Raw genomic sequence first — 16,211 nt, 5'->3', positions numbered from 1 at the left:
AATATAATTATCAAAATGCCAAATTTTATTAAATTATGTGTATAAGTTATTGTGCACTAAGCAATATAAGTTACTTTAGTTTTTTAACTATCCCACGGCAACTCATTAATTTTCTGTGATTTAAAGTATTTTAATTGTTGACCGGCAATTAAAGGTATCAACATGGTAAATTTTACTAAATTAGGTGCATAAGTTGTTGTGTAATACGCTATATAAGTTACAATAGTTTTTAACTTACCCATAGGAACTCTTTAATTTTCTTGGCTGTAAAGTATCTAAGATGTAAGAACATGCCAAATATTATTAAATAATGTGCATAGGTTATTGTGTACCACGCTATATAAGTAAAGGTTTTTTACTGTCCCACGGCAACTCTTTGATTTTCCGGGATGAAAAGTGTCTCAGTTGTTGATGTTAAGTATCATCATGCAACATTTTAATTAAATCAGTCCAATAATTTCAGAGTTTAGCCCGTACATACGGACAGAAAAACAAAAATATCTAAAAAAAATCAGGACTTGTTGTATTTCTCTTCTTACATTCTCCTGAATTTATTATTACCCCCGGTTTTAATAATTTTTTTTCTTTGTACAGAAATTTGATCTCTACAGATTTATTATTAGTATCGATTGTAGTATGATAATTTTATGTACGATATATTTGTTAGGTCTAGAATCGGTCGTCATCTATTTTTAATACCCGATTTTTTTTATTATTGATTTATTTTTTATTTTATATGGCAATACAGCGTTTGCTGTGTTTTATGTATTTGTCAATAAATTTTCATAACATCAAGAATTATTTCGTAACATATGCTCCTTGTTGTTATAATGAAATTGTTTCACAGCAGAACTGTCTAACAGTGCGTCAATAAATTCTCTTACAGTAAATATGTACAAAACAAATATTGGAAATAAAATTTTTATGGGTCCCAAATCGAAATAAAAACTATCCTAACTCTCAATTTGGACTAAACTGCACTACATGAAGTAATCCCCATTTAAATCCGTTTATTAGTTTAGGAGTCCATCGCGGACTAACAACGTGACACGTAATTTATATATATATTCAGATTTGTTCAATGTGACACATTAACGTTTTTATAGCATATTTTGTAAATTAAGATTCTAGAGAAGAAGAAAAGAAGATTCTAGAAGAAAATTTTCTATGAAATCCCTTATTGAACGTCAGAAAACTACCACCCATTCGAAATAGGCGTACTATTTCGAATGGGTGGTAGTTTTCTGAAGTGAGAAGAACAGACGCAAGAATCTTAGCGGGCTTTTATTTTATTACTTTAGTTACGATATATTATGTAGTATCCAACAGTAAAAATTTTATTTATATAGTGAGGGTGAGATCCTGAGGGCGCTTTGGTCTGTGGTACCATTAAGAAAATCATTTATAATATTATAGTAATCTTAACACACAGACGTTGTTTTACAATTCATTGAATATGGTTATACGTATTTTGTTTTATACATTTTCTGGGATTATGTTGTAATATCATATACATCGCCCAATAAAAGACTTACTAACTCGACTTCACCGAGTAGTAGGCATAAGAAGTTTATGTTTGTCCCTCGTGTTATCATTATGATTGTCACAGTTTCTAGCAAATTCATTAATGTTTGTATGAACATATAGTCTTCATAAAATTTGAGTTCGAAATAATCTTATACATTGGAATAGGTGAAAGCAGTCACTAGCAAGGACCCCCAAGCTCTTTTAATGAAAAATAAAATAAAAACAATGACAGTAAGGATTGTCCTTGAAATGTATTACATAGTATACCGTATACTATTTCTTTTGGAAGTTCGTTTATAAGGAGCACTTGACGTCAGTGATGTTATTATTGAAGATGCAATGTATTTATCTTCACAGCCTCCAACAACACTTGAGATATGGGAAGTGGCCAGCCTTCTCTGGGAATAAGCTTTACATCACAATACTAATCAAAGTATATTCTTATAGTCTACCGAAGCAACCGTAGTTTGTATGAATAATGAAATCAGAAAATTGATAATAATTGGTGAAAGATGATAAGGTATTTATTGATACGTTTTCTTAAGAAATTAAACAACTCTTCTTTGAGATACAATCACGCAAAACCTCCTGGACCTATTGGAATGGTACTATTACCATTTGACGTGAATTATTTGTTATTTTTTTTTTATTTGCTTCTGTGTTAATTAAAAAAAGTTAAACATGTTTAGTGGGATGTTTTGAGCAAATAAAATAAGAAAAAATACAAAGGTATTAAGGTACAAATGTATTAGAAGTTTTAAGAATACTGAAATGGAATTGGCCTGGACATATAATGGGGTCGGACATGGCACGTATTAGTGTGGTACCTAGATGTGGGAAAAGACAAAGTGGACGTCAAATTAAAAGAGATGATGATGTGAGAAAAGATGGAGGGTCGAATTACCAACAGGATGGTGGAGAAGGTTATTAGCTCGAGATAGAGATGAGTGGAAGAAACTGGGGGAAACCTATTTCGAAAGACAACGAAATGGTTGATGAAGATTGATATTTTATTAAAATTTTACATATAGATTTAAAAAACCATATTTTATAAAAAGTATATAATTTAAAATGTAGTATAGTCAGTGAATAAGGGCATTATTGCGTATTGTTATGGGGGGATTTATGAGTTACAGAAATGTTTACCACCTACAGCATTTACCTCTTGAATATTTGTCCTTTTTTAGTTTTATTTGTTTATTTCCGAATACCATAAGATTGTGCCACAGCCAAGTGTGACCCGGCTTGGGTAGTTGGCATTATAATATAGTAATAATTATGTAGTAATAAGTATATTGAAACCAATTTTATATGTTACCATATGGAACTAAAGAATAATGGAAAAAGATAGATGAATACCGCATAAAAGTTTGCAAGATAAAAAAAATACATTATATATAACATAATATAACCACCTTTATACACGTGTTACATAAATTATATATTTATATCAAGTTGAAGTGTCTGTTTGTTTTTATGTTCTGTTTGACTTATGCCCATTTATTTATGCTAGGATGCCAATTTAAAAAATTTCCGTCACGTCTGTTTCGGCTAATCTTTGAAACAGAGTTTGACAGGAATATCAGTGGTAGATAGAGAGATAGTGAGAGTGGTAGGTAGGTAGCTCATGTAATATATTATAAATCGGCTTTGTTTTATTAAATAAATAAGGGTTCTGCGCTCAACAATTAAAACCATGTTAACTACTAACCCCCTTATTCATAATAGTCCACTAACTTAAAACAGCCGCTAAGGAGTGTTTTTTCTCATTCTGACTTAAGTCAATACAAGAAGACAGAGTGAGAATTAGCAATGCTATGAGTTAGCAGACTATTATATTATATACTAAGGGGGATAATATATACGACGGCAGTCAAGGATCGTTATAAGTACTATGGTGATTGACATGTAAATAGCACAGAGTAAGGATTATCTCACTGCATTTTTATAATGTGGAAATAACATTAATATTGATTAATATTTAATTTAAAATTTCAAGTTTATAACTATAGAGTTAAATGTTATGTTTAAACTATTAACAAAATTTTAATATAATAATATTTTTAATATTGACACACTTTCACACAAATTATCTCACCCCAAACAAGGCACAGCCTGTACTATGGGTACAAGACAACGATATATTTAATACGATATACTTACTTAAACATACATAAATACATATAAACATCCATGACTCGGAAACAAACATTCATATTCATCATATAAATGATTGCACCTACCGGGATTCGAGCCCGGGACCTCTAGCTTAGTAGTCAGGGTCACTAACCATTCGGCTATTGAATCGTAACCCACCTTAATTGTCATTTTCCTACAGTCATAATAAACAAGTTGGTAGAAATTCGCTTGAAAATACATTTCCTAAGAAACTGTTACCATTTTATTAGACGCTGACGGTGTTATTTCAAAAAATAATTAAAGCATTGACACATGTGTTGTAAAACAGTGTCTAACTAGCGACGTCTAAAGATTGACGCTAAACAACAGAAAGACATGGACTTGTAATAGAACTTTTTCAAAACAAGTGTTAATCGCGTGTTTAACTTTTTTGTAACAGTCCACCAATTGTCATACAATTTTTTCGTACAAACATAAATCCAACAATTTTATGACTTTAAAAAAAATATCAGCAAAGTGGTCTATGAATCAATTTTGTCAATGTTAGGTACATGTATAAGCATCAAAACATAAAGTTAAGTATGTAAATGAAGTAAGAGTTAACTCACCACAAAGGCCCTGCTTGCCAACGATAATACTTCATGATTCCACTTCACCTTAAGATTCACAGCTGTATTTTGTCCATCCTATAACACTAGACACTGAACTAATTCAGAACGTCCAACACCAATCTGTGAAGCGAATCACAACAGAACATTTCCATCTCCGGTCACGTCACTCCTAGATTGATCATCATTGTGGTTTACGACCTGAAATAAATTCATGTTCATTTATACATTCCGATAGATCACGTACGCAAAATATTTAGGAGTTCAAATTATATATACGCACCATTGACGTACAAACAAACACGCTCAAAAAATGTCCAAAGCAAAACTGTACCTACGCTTCTATTAGGCAGAGTTTTCATTAGAAATAACGTGTTAATTTGAATGAATGTTTTAATGTAATCTGTATAAGTTAATGTCATCCGCGCTGCTCGGACATTTTTTGACGACCTTTTGCTTGGCGACTGGGAGTCTAACTGTATGTTGCTTTTTAAGTCACTTATCACAACATTGAAATCTACCCATTCGAAAATAAATGCCTCAGAGTATAAGAACGGGCGCAACAAACTCAGCGGGCTCCTTTTTTAAATAAAACTTCGATACAATAAAATTTATTTATTAACATTCACCCAACACATAACACATTCTAATTCCAAAGTGTGGTATCATTATGAAAGTTATATATATGCTATAGTAAGTAACTTTATCATATACATTTTTTTACAATTCATTTAAATCTCATAACATATTATTTGTTTTGTATATGTTCTGGGATCATCTTGTAAAAGCATAATATGCATCTCCCAACAAACGACCTACTAACTGGACTTGACCGAGTAGTAGGCATAACAAATTTATGTTTATTTCTGTGTTAACATTTTCAACATTGTTCTGTAATATGCATATGAATGTAAATAACATTATCAATTATATATAATATTAATGTTTAGTACATTCAATCAATAATCACTGTTTACAATTATTAATTAAGCGCCTATTTCAGTGGTCTGCTTCCTTAATTAATAAATTTAATAATAAAAAAGAAATAATGAAAGAAAACGAATCATTGTTCACAAAATGCAAAAAGAACCGGTCAAATTAGCTCAGGCAGGGTTCCGTACATATGGTATCCTACTAAATATTTTTTTAAACATTTTTTTCGTGTTCGTTTTATTGGTCTTTATTATTTATTGTTATTTTGGCAACACGCAATACATGTGTCAATATTTCAGCTCTCTCACTATTGCAGATTATGAGATACAGCCCGCTGACAGACAGAAGGACGTGTGAACAATGGAGTCTTACGGCCGTTTTCAATAACCTATCTATCCTTAGTTTAACTTACTAGAGGTAAGACAAATCTATCATTTTACTCTGAGTTAGATTTCAATAACCTATCAACATAAAGAATTGAATTGTAACTATATTGGACATAACTATGGATAGATAAGATCTTGTCATAAACGGTGACAGCAATATATCCGTAACTAGAGATACGTTATTGAAAACGGCCGTTAGTAAAGGGTTCCCGCTGCTTACCCTTTGGGTGCGGAACCCTAAAATCTTTGTCTGTTGAACTCTTCCTTAGCCACGCAACGGATTTTGATACTGATGATTTATATATGTTATATATATATATATATATATATATATACTTTACTAATTGTATGTGTAAAAACACCTAATAAAGTTATTATTCTGTATTGATCATTATTCAAATATATCTATTGTTAGTCGTTACATGAAGATTATAAAAACTGTCGCTCACTTAAATGCTTGTGGCGGCGACCGACGTGCAGCAGGCTGTTTCCTTGCCTAAAATACGGTCGAGGGATGCGATAGCTGGTCCATTCGTTATGCTCATGAACGGGTGCTACTTGTGGTGTCTGGATGATCTTGTCTCCAGAAACTCTGCTTCATGTTTTAAAAATTAAAGTTATTTTATTTTTTATAATCTTTATTTATTTGCGATGTAAGTATCATCTACTGTTTTCTCTATATAACTCTTGTATTTTTATTTATAACTTAACATAATTTATTTAAGTTATTCGTGTAAGGAATTGATTATATAACGCTTGAGTATGTTTGTTGCATCACTTTACATACATAATTGTAATTGAAATGATTTGTAAAACGATAAAGCTGTAAATGTTGATCTTAAAAAGGGGCAATGAGTTTTTTGCCACTTCTTCTCTTTATAGCTCACTATTTTCCCAAGTGGTGGTAAATATAAAAAAGGACATTCTGATCATAATTTGTGTCATTTGCTTGAGCTACACGAATAAAGTGATTTTCGATTTCATTTGATTTGTCTTAATTCATTCAAATGTAAAAGATTTCAAAAGTTGAAAACAAGAAGACAATAAACGTTGCAAGTTTAAACATGAGTTATAAATAAACGATATCAAAATATACGGACATATTTTTTTTACAAAATAAAAGGTGTTGTGATAAATTTAACCGTAGATCTTCGCACCATAAATGTTTAAACAGATAGATAGTGTTATCTGGTAACACAGTGACACACTGACAAATGTCGTAATTCTGTAATATTTGCTTTCTTCGATGCTACTTTTGATAACGGCCAGGGCAAAGAAATGTGAATGATATTACTATAGCTACTGAGTTACATTTTATGACAGGACTATTAATTTTTAAAGGTTTCTTACCACAAAAGGAACATACGGAAGCCATAGGATCATTTTGTGGACCGTCCGTCCGTCTGTGTATCAAGAACCTTTATCTCAGGAACGCGTGATGTTATTGTATTGAAATTAAAACAGCATACTCAGATCTACAGTCTCTTGAAGCTAAAAATAGGAACGGCCGTGTACGTCGCGAAAATCGTATATTTCGACACTCTCAAGGGTATCAAAATTGATTGCTAGTACAACATACCTGTGACATATATACATACATACCAGGGTAATAAAAGCGTGTTTAATTACCGAGCGTGCACGCTCAGCTGCGTTCAAATAAATATTCACAAAATAAAGTGCTCAGCGCGAATAAAGAAGTGTTCAGTTCTATTTAGTTATATTCTATCGCTTCATTTAACCTATCTTTGCGACTCTGCATAACTTTATATTATGTACCAGTTTGTATTGCGGACAATTGACATATTATATTTAATTGTTATGATAGTATAAAATAATAAGTTCTTTGTCTAATAATGATTTTAACACTTTTTTTACTTTAAAAGATGACTAATTGTTTTGATTTAGATGACTATTTATATCTCAATATAAACATCACAAGTGTTGTTTATTATAATAAACATAATGTTATATGATGTACTAGATTATTTCAATTTAACTTCATTAAATTACTTTTTATTTACTTAATGATCGATTCTTTAGTTACGATCTTCACATACCAATGGATTTCCTAATGGAGACTTTAAACAGAACATGTTTTCGGCTAATAAAACTTTATCAAACAGCAAAACATTTTGAATTTAGACCACCTATAGTGGAGGTGAAAGGGCTTGTAAGAATGTGCGCTTGGATTTTATGTTGATCCAAATGAACTCAAAATTAATGGAACAATTTAAATAAAATTTATGCGATTCGAGATCTTCGGGTGACTAAAAGGTGAACGATCTCCTAAAACTAATGAATGTGATTAAAGGAAAATCTTTTAAAAATATCTCAAACTATCCATTTAGTACAGCAATAAAAATACTCTAATAACACAAACTATTGCACCTACATGCTTTAACACTATGTAAAAAAACTTGGAGATAGTCTTTGGGGACTGCAGATACAAGTCGAAGAAGTGAAAACTTAGTAACTTGTGAACTGTATTATATATATATATATATATATATAGCTCATATATGCTATTAGATTATTATTTTTGGTTTGTAAAGAATTTTTAACGTTCAATTTAAAATTTAGTCCTTGATCATAAACATTCATAATAATTTGGTATGAATTGTTTTATTTATAAGTGGGAAGTACTATCATGTATATGGTGAAATACAATTTTTTTCGCTATCATTGCTATTATATAACACTAATGTAATAATAGTATTATTATAAATATCCGAAGAACCGAGCGTTACGCGTTGTTTGGTTTTTTAAGAATGTACAAAACTTGGACAAAAAAAACTAATAGGACATCTGGATTCGAACCGGCGTCTTCTGCTTTCCGGATCACTCAATGTTCCATCTGAGCTATTACGGTCAAGTGGCTGGTCTAATGTTATACTAAATTTTATGAAAATCGTTGGAGCCGTTTCCGAGCTTCAGATTATATACATACAAGAATTGCTCGTTTAAAGACATAAGATACTAATAACATAGGGTATACCTATATCCATTTATACACAGTATACATATTATAGTTCATGGAAACCATTCGGTGACGATGATGCGAGTTTCATGAGTTTTGTTCATCCAAAAAGTACTCAACACGCTTAAAGAAGGCTTCACTTTAAAACTCAATTTGTATAGCGGCCTCTTCAAAGTAGAGGTCATTATCTTTTGTCACAGCAGTAGGTAATACTATATACCTACGTAAGTATCTATCCCTACTCTGATTTAACCCTGTCAATATTCCAGATGTTCACGCCATTAGACTTATTATATCAAGTAATTAGTGACACTAAAAATAATTATTTTTAGTGTCACTAATTACTTAACTGTTCAGGTAGACAATATTTACACTACAGCTGCGTTAGTCTAGTTAGTGATGCAGGCTTATAATTTAAGGTTTTGTCCTTAGATCATTTATGCGCGTAGATAGACTGTGATAGCTGTGAAAACGTCGAAAAAAATTGAGATTGACTATTAACCTCTGTTTTGAGCAATGCACGCACACTAACACGAAGTATAAACAAATTGTGAGTGTAAGAAGCAGCTTGTCACCTGGCCTGTTCTCATCGGTTGTCTAGCAGCAACAGGCTCTATCTAGACACATAAATCACCTAAGGTTTTATCATTTTGGCAATAACAAATTGACCACTAGCAACGCAGCGAACTGAACACATAAGTTGAAGGCACTATAATATAATTTAAAATGTCGTTAGGTTCTCCTCAACATCCAATAAATAAAATTAATAAAGAAGCTCATTAAATCTTAAACGACATCAACAAACCACTCTGACGTTCCAAATTCAAATTGAATTAGTGAGTCGTACTTATACGGTTTAAATTATCACTCATTAGCAACTTGGTAAGGGCACCAACCTTTGACCCACTGAAGGGCTTCGATACCCACCTATTTTGAACTTTCCCTAGGTAAAACATTTAAACTTTTTTAGTATTGAACTGTCGCTTTTTTACGGGAAAAATATTTATAATTAATGTACAGATTCTCATTTGTTTTGCCATATTGAAGCTACAGATTGAATTACCTGCTGAAAAACTCTACTAAATTAGTTTGAGTTGAAGTGATCTTGTTAAAAATACTTAATAATTAATATATTAAAAAAATGTATAAAAACGGTCATATTATTTTAATTTATTTATTTATTGTTAATAAGAACGGCCTATAACCAATTATTAACACAGAAAATAATATTGTTTACGAATAAAATCCAATTAACAATACAATTTAAACAAGGTGAAAACTAATAAGAAAAATTTAAATAATGTACAAACAGCACAGCAAAAGGGACAAAAATTAATGATTGATATAAAAGACTCGCATAAAAAAATTATAAGCCAAATTGATCTCGCCATTGTCAAATTTGCGCCCACAACGAGCGTACAGCGTCACCTGATGTTAAGTGATCACCGCCGCCCACTTTCTCTTGGCACACCAGAGGAACCACAGGAACGTTGCCGGCCCTTTAATTAGTGTACGCTTTTTGGAAGGTACCCATGTCGTATCGTCTCGGAAACACCGCACAAGGAAGCTCATTCCACAGCTCTGACATACGTGGAAGAAAGTTCCTTGAAATCCGCACTGGGGAGGAACGCCACATCCAGGTGGTGGGAATGTTATCTTTACTTGAGGCGTGTCGTGCGAAGGTGGGATTCGGCGGCAGGAATCATATGAAACAGCTTCTCGGAGCACTCCCATAATTTATCCCAGTTATTTTTATTTATATGTATTAGGAAGATTAGGCTTTGTTCAAGCCCTTTTGACTCTTGTTTTATTTCAGTCAACAACGTTGGCCACTTTCACTCATACATATTTTAATTTTCTAAGTTAAAATATGTATGAATAAAGTCTAATAAAGTTAGGGATTGCGCGAAATGTAATACAATATCTCTGCAGTGAGTTGTCTGGTACAGTGTCGACATTGTGAGTTGCGGTCAACTTTTACCTTCAACCGCGGCAACACAGAACATGTCGGAAGTTTCAACCACTTCTTACGGTTATGCGGTTACTTCATGTTCAAATTTAGAAATTATTCAGTTTTCAAATGGCAGTCTCTCAATTTTCTCTCAACGCCGCAAACCAACATCCACGCCATCTGTGTGACGTTTCCATACTGGACTTTTCTAGAACCTTCGAGTATTGATATGTTACCCGCTTGCGCTCGGCCTACATATCGCCCGCGTAATTGATAGCAAAAATACGCCGCAGTCGGCGTACCCGAACCAGTTAAGCTAAAACTCTTTGCAAGTAAAGCAAGGTGGACGACCAGTGTTTTGTTAAAATTTGTCATAGTCCGAAGTAAAATACTAGTTTGAGTAATAAAAGTGTGAAAAAAGTAGTACCACCATGACAAAAGCTTTTTTTAAACAATATATTCGACGACGGCTGCGCGCACTCTAGAACTGCCATCACACTTATTTCTGCGGCTAGCTACCACTTCATTTCTACAGATGTACGAGTATATCTATATCTGTTTGAATAGTGTGTGTGAACAAATACTGACACATCAAATATTCCATTTTTTACGACTCTAGACTTTCTTATATTTTCAGTGGAATCACAGAAATATTGCCGACCTTTCAGGGAGATGTATGGACGTTTATTGAAAGGACGCATATCGTAAAGTACTCAGAAATACCGCGCAAGTAATTTCATTCCAAAATTTGGTAGAACCTGATAGATATTGAAAAACGCATTTTACAATAATTCACAGTTGCAGATACGTCCTGCCCATTATAATGTAGTGCCGCTCAGGATTATTGAATAACCCACAAATTCTGAGCGGCACTGCAATTCCGGTCGTCATGTTAAGTCTCATTTGCCCAGTAATTTCACTTGCTACGGCACCCTTCAGCCGAAATACAGTAATGCTTATACATTACTGCTTCACGGCAGAAATAGGCGCCGTTGTGGTACCCATAATCTAGCCAGCATCCTGTGCAAAGGAGCTTCCCACTGGTGAAACAGTAAAGCTGCGCGAAACGTAGTTTTATCATGGGTTAGGACTGATATCATATTTTGAATATTGTAGGCAGAAATTTATTAATTAGGCATTCCTACCACACAGATACCCCATATCCCATGAAAAATATATAATGTTCCTATTGGGCAACGAATTAGTAATCAATTACTAGACATATTTACATAACACACGACGAACTGGCTGATTGCAAAAACGTTATAATATTTTCGATAAATTCAAATACAATTCTTTTGTAGGAAGCAATTTAATTCCACATAAAGTATCAGATATAGTATTAAGTGGGAGTATCGTAAGCACCATCACATTAACTCCGCTGCCAGTACCAGCTCAGGAGGAAACTGTATTAGAGTGAATGTCCTCAGCACCGTTAACCATACAAGATAAGTCCGGTCGGCCATAACTATGTATTCAACGATGATATAAACTAAATAGCATAGAAAATGTTCAATAACTCATGGCTCGGAACCTTTATGATATTGGCGAACACCGGACTGAAATAAACTTATTTGCCCGTTAGGTTTTGTCTACTGCCAAGAGGTTACATATTAAAGGTGTGCTTTGTATTGTTTTAAGTATTTGAACGTATAATACCCCATTAATTTGTAACCACCAGAGTCCAGATGATTCCCAAGAGCGTTGCCGATTGTAGAAGTTGTTTTAATTTTGCTATTTTGGTATCGATATTAATTTTTTTTTCTATTTAGGGGGGAATTGAATGAGACTATGTTATATGTATTCAAAATTTATAAATACATAATAAAAAAGTTGTCTTTCGTTTTATTAAACTCAAGTTGAAGAATATTTCACTTTATTTATTTAAATTGGCCTTACGATAAATCGATGTTAGTACAGACTACTTTCAGAATATTCGGTGATACTTCATAGGGTGAGTGTACTGAGTTTGCTGTCACGTCTCGTCTAGCACTGCGAATTTGCGCTCGTAGCGCGTTTTGACAGGGTGGAGGCGCGGGGGGTGACGAACACGCTAGGACTGAAACGTTTGTATCACTAATGTCGTTCTTGGGTGTACAAAATATACTCACAATATCCACTATATAATCTTCGGCATTATAGGTCTTATTCCAAGAGGCGAAAAACCATCCCTTGCTTGCCATGCATCCCATCAAAAGTTTGCAAGACACAAAGTCCTTGTTCATGGCCCTATACTTTTACTGAGATTTCTCTTCTGTCCTATGGTCGCTTTATTTATTTAAAATACATTTGCTTTTTTTTGTACTTACTCGTGTAAGGCATTGAGTAGGTATTTGACGTTTGAGTTTTTTTGAGCATGCTAGAAGCTTGAAGGTACATAAATGATATCGATTCAGTAATATTGCAGTCAGCAGATGAAATCACAGAGTCTGTGCGAGGCAAAGTTTCTAGTAAAACGCGAGGGTATAGAATTTCAGACATATAAGCCTCCCATAAGTAATTCAAATTTAAACACGGGCGCAGTCTCTGTCAGTCTGGTCTTCGATTTAAGTAGCCACTAAAACAGCAGTTATTGCTAAATGATAGAAATAATTATTGAAGCGTGGCTAAACAACGAGACGGGTACTTAATAGTTGAGGGGTCAACAGGCGACCACGATCGGTACCATTGGACATAATTATATAACTGGAGAGCTGCTACGTGATTTCAGCGGGTCGATGACACGCCACACGCTGATTCGATACTGAGAAATCAATATGGCCATAAATTATGCTATGAAGAAGAGCAATTAAGGGGCTTACCTCAGAATAATGCCGTTTTTTTCTCTCTATTTCTCATTAAGCCCCGATTTCACCATTGAAGTAGAACGCGATTAGACCACTTTGAACTAAGGTTTAACCCCCGTAAACAAGTTTACAGATTGTAGATTGTGATTTTTTATATTAATGGGGCAAACGGGTAAAAAGGCTCGCTTGATGGAAGTGGCGAGGCAACCATCCCTAGGCATCCGCAAAACCTGGGATCAAGAGATGCGTTGGCGGCATTTTAGTTGGGAAGGGTCAAGGTGCCTAAGTCATAACTGTTTGAGAAAAACTGTCTGTTATATTAACGTTTTATACAATTTTTTTTTTATGGAATAGGAGGACAAACGAGCGTACGGGTCACCTGGTGTTAAGTGATCACCGCCGCCCACATTCTCTTGCAACACCAGAGGAATCACAAGAGCGTTGCCGGCCTTTAAGGAAGGTGTACGCGCTTACGCTTACGTAATATTATTGTAAAATCAAATATCACAGCCTTTAAACGTGAATCAATAAATCTTTCGAATAAAAAAACGCTTAATAGACCTTTGTTCAATACCTTACAGGAGCTGGGCTGGTTGGAGTAACTGGCCATTACTGCACGCAAAATGGACCCATGCTAGTGGTTTAATTGCGGAAACAGGAGCCCCTATACTATACCATACCATACCATAATACCTTACAAATAATATTTGAAGTAAAATTATAGTGATCTGTAAACTAATTTTATTTTACACGTGGACTCATAGTGGTTGTTACAGTATCTCCCATCAAGTGACACCAATTCTAATGTCACGTCTGTCAACTACAGAGTTACTTACGTTTCAGTTGCCGACTAGCCGGGATCGGTCGGGGATTCAGCAGGGGCCGATTCTTCGATGGAGATATAACCTTAACCAAAATACTGTACACAATATAACTCGTAACACGGCTCACAGTGCTATCTCTCGTGTGACGTCACATATACAGAATAGGATCAAGGCCTGCTCCAGGCAGGTTCCGACAATGCAACCGCATCGCCTAAACCTGCCTCCAGAGGTCAGGAACTTACTCACACAGAAGCACAGAGCCACTAGACTTTACGATAGGTATCCGTCGGTCGAGAATAGGCGCCACCTCCGCTACCTACAGCGGGTGGTACGGGAACGTATCGCGGAACTCCGCGGCGAACGTTGGGACCGCTTGCTCGGCAACCTTAAGCCATCACATGTGGCTTTCTGGAAGCTGCCTCGCGCGTTCAAACAGGAGCCGCCCACTGTCATGCCTCCTTTGGACAGACTGGGACTGCAGCCGGCTCTCGAGAGTCAGTGCTCTCCAAATGCAGCAGCCGACCCGACACAAGTTGACGAAGTTGATCGTGAAGTTGAACGTCGCTCCGCTCTGAGCCCTTCAGGCGATGTAATAAAACCCACCTCTTACGAAGAGGTGAAGCTAATCATGAAGGAGCTTAACTCCAAGAAGGCCCCGGGGCCCGACACTATAAACAATAGGGTTCTTAAAATCCTACCCTCGACTCTTATTACTTTATTGGTTACCATTTTTAATATTCTATTGTCTAACAGCGCGTTCCCCGAACAATGGAAGGATTCCATTGTTATCGGTATCCCAAAACCCAATAAACCTAAAGCTAATCCGAGTAGCTATAGGCCTATCAGCTTAATTAACTCGATCGGGAAACTTTACGAAAGATTAATTCTCGCGCGTCTTAATCATTACATCGCGGAGCTCAACCTGATACCCGACATACAGTTCGGATTCAGAACCGCTCACTCGTGTCTCCAGCAGGCTCACCGACTCACCGAGTACATTCTCGTACGGCGTCAATTTCACGCTACAACGGCAGCCGTGTTTTTCGATGTCGCGAAGGCATTCGACAAGGTATGGCACAACGGCTTAGTATTCAAGCTGTATCAATTGGGAGTGCCAGACAGGCTCGTGCGCATCATACGAGCCTACCTTACTGATCGCTCCTTCCGATATCGAGTAGAGGGCACCCTATCCTCACCCAGGCCCATCAGGTCTGGCGTGCCACAGGGTTCAGTCCTCTCTCCCACTCTTTTCTCGCTCTTCACGAGCGACATTCCCAAGTTTCCGAGTGTCCAGCTCGCTTAGTACGCTGACGATACGGCACTCTACTTTGGCTCCGCTCTATTGAACCGCTCAACCTTGAGCAGGAACATTAAAGTGCTTCAAGCCGCCGTCGATGAACTAGGCAACTGGTTCAGAAAATGGCGGATTGAAGTGAACCCCACCAAGAGTGCAGCGGTACTCTTCGGTAACGCGAATAGCATCCGCGCTAAAAAACGACCGACTGACGTCATTAAATTGTATGAAACACCCATACCGTGGGTGAAGGATTACAAATACTTAGGAGTCACGTTCAACAGCAATATGAACTTCAAGAAACATATTGATACGGTATGCAATAGAGCCCGATTTGTCCTCAGTCGCCTTTATCCACTTGTGTGTGGGCGAAGCAAACTTCCGCTCAAACACAAAGTGACGCTGTACAAAACCATCGTACGGCCCATACTGTCATACGCAAGCGTCGTTTTCGCACACACCCGACCGAGCTACTTACGTCGTTTGCAAGTAGTTCAAAATAAATTCACGCGCATGGCAACCGGAGCCCCGTGGTTCATCCGAAACGTTGACCTTCACCGCGACCTAGAGCTTCCGACGAAAGCTCAACACTTTAAAGAGATCTCGCGACGCTTCTTTCACAAGGCGCCTAACCATCCCAACATCTTGGTTAGGAAGGCATGCGGGTACACCACCCTTCACCATAGTCTCAACCCAATTAGACGTCCCAGACACGTAACGGTAGACCCGGATGACGACATCACCATCGCGAACGCGACACCCACACAAACACCGATACAGACACGC

General features: G+C 35.9%; 1 protein-coding gene across 1 annotated transcript in view; it reads right to left on the bottom strand.

Annotated features, from left to right (window-relative positions):
* LOC126971967 (thrombospondin type-1 domain-containing protein 4-like) overlaps nt 1-16,211 on the bottom strand; it is a 74,322-nt gene that overhangs the window by 45,737 nt on the left and 12,374 nt on the right. Inside the window, exon 2 of the mRNA XM_050818501.1 lies at nt 4,275-4,475. Within this exon, the coding sequence (XP_050674458.1) occupies nt 4,275-4,309 (35 nt within the window). The 5' untranslated portion in view covers nt 4,310-4,475. The remainder of the gene's footprint in view (nt 1-4,274; nt 4,476-16,211) is intronic.

Source organism: Leptidea sinapis, chromosome 25 (assembly GCF_905404315.1).
Source record: "Leptidea sinapis chromosome 25, ilLepSina1.1, whole genome shotgun sequence".
NCBI lineage: Eukaryota > Metazoa > Arthropoda > Insecta > Lepidoptera > Pieridae > Leptidea > Leptidea sinapis.
Note: the sequence above shows the minus strand (reverse complement) of the source record. Positions and strands in the feature narration are given on the sequence as shown.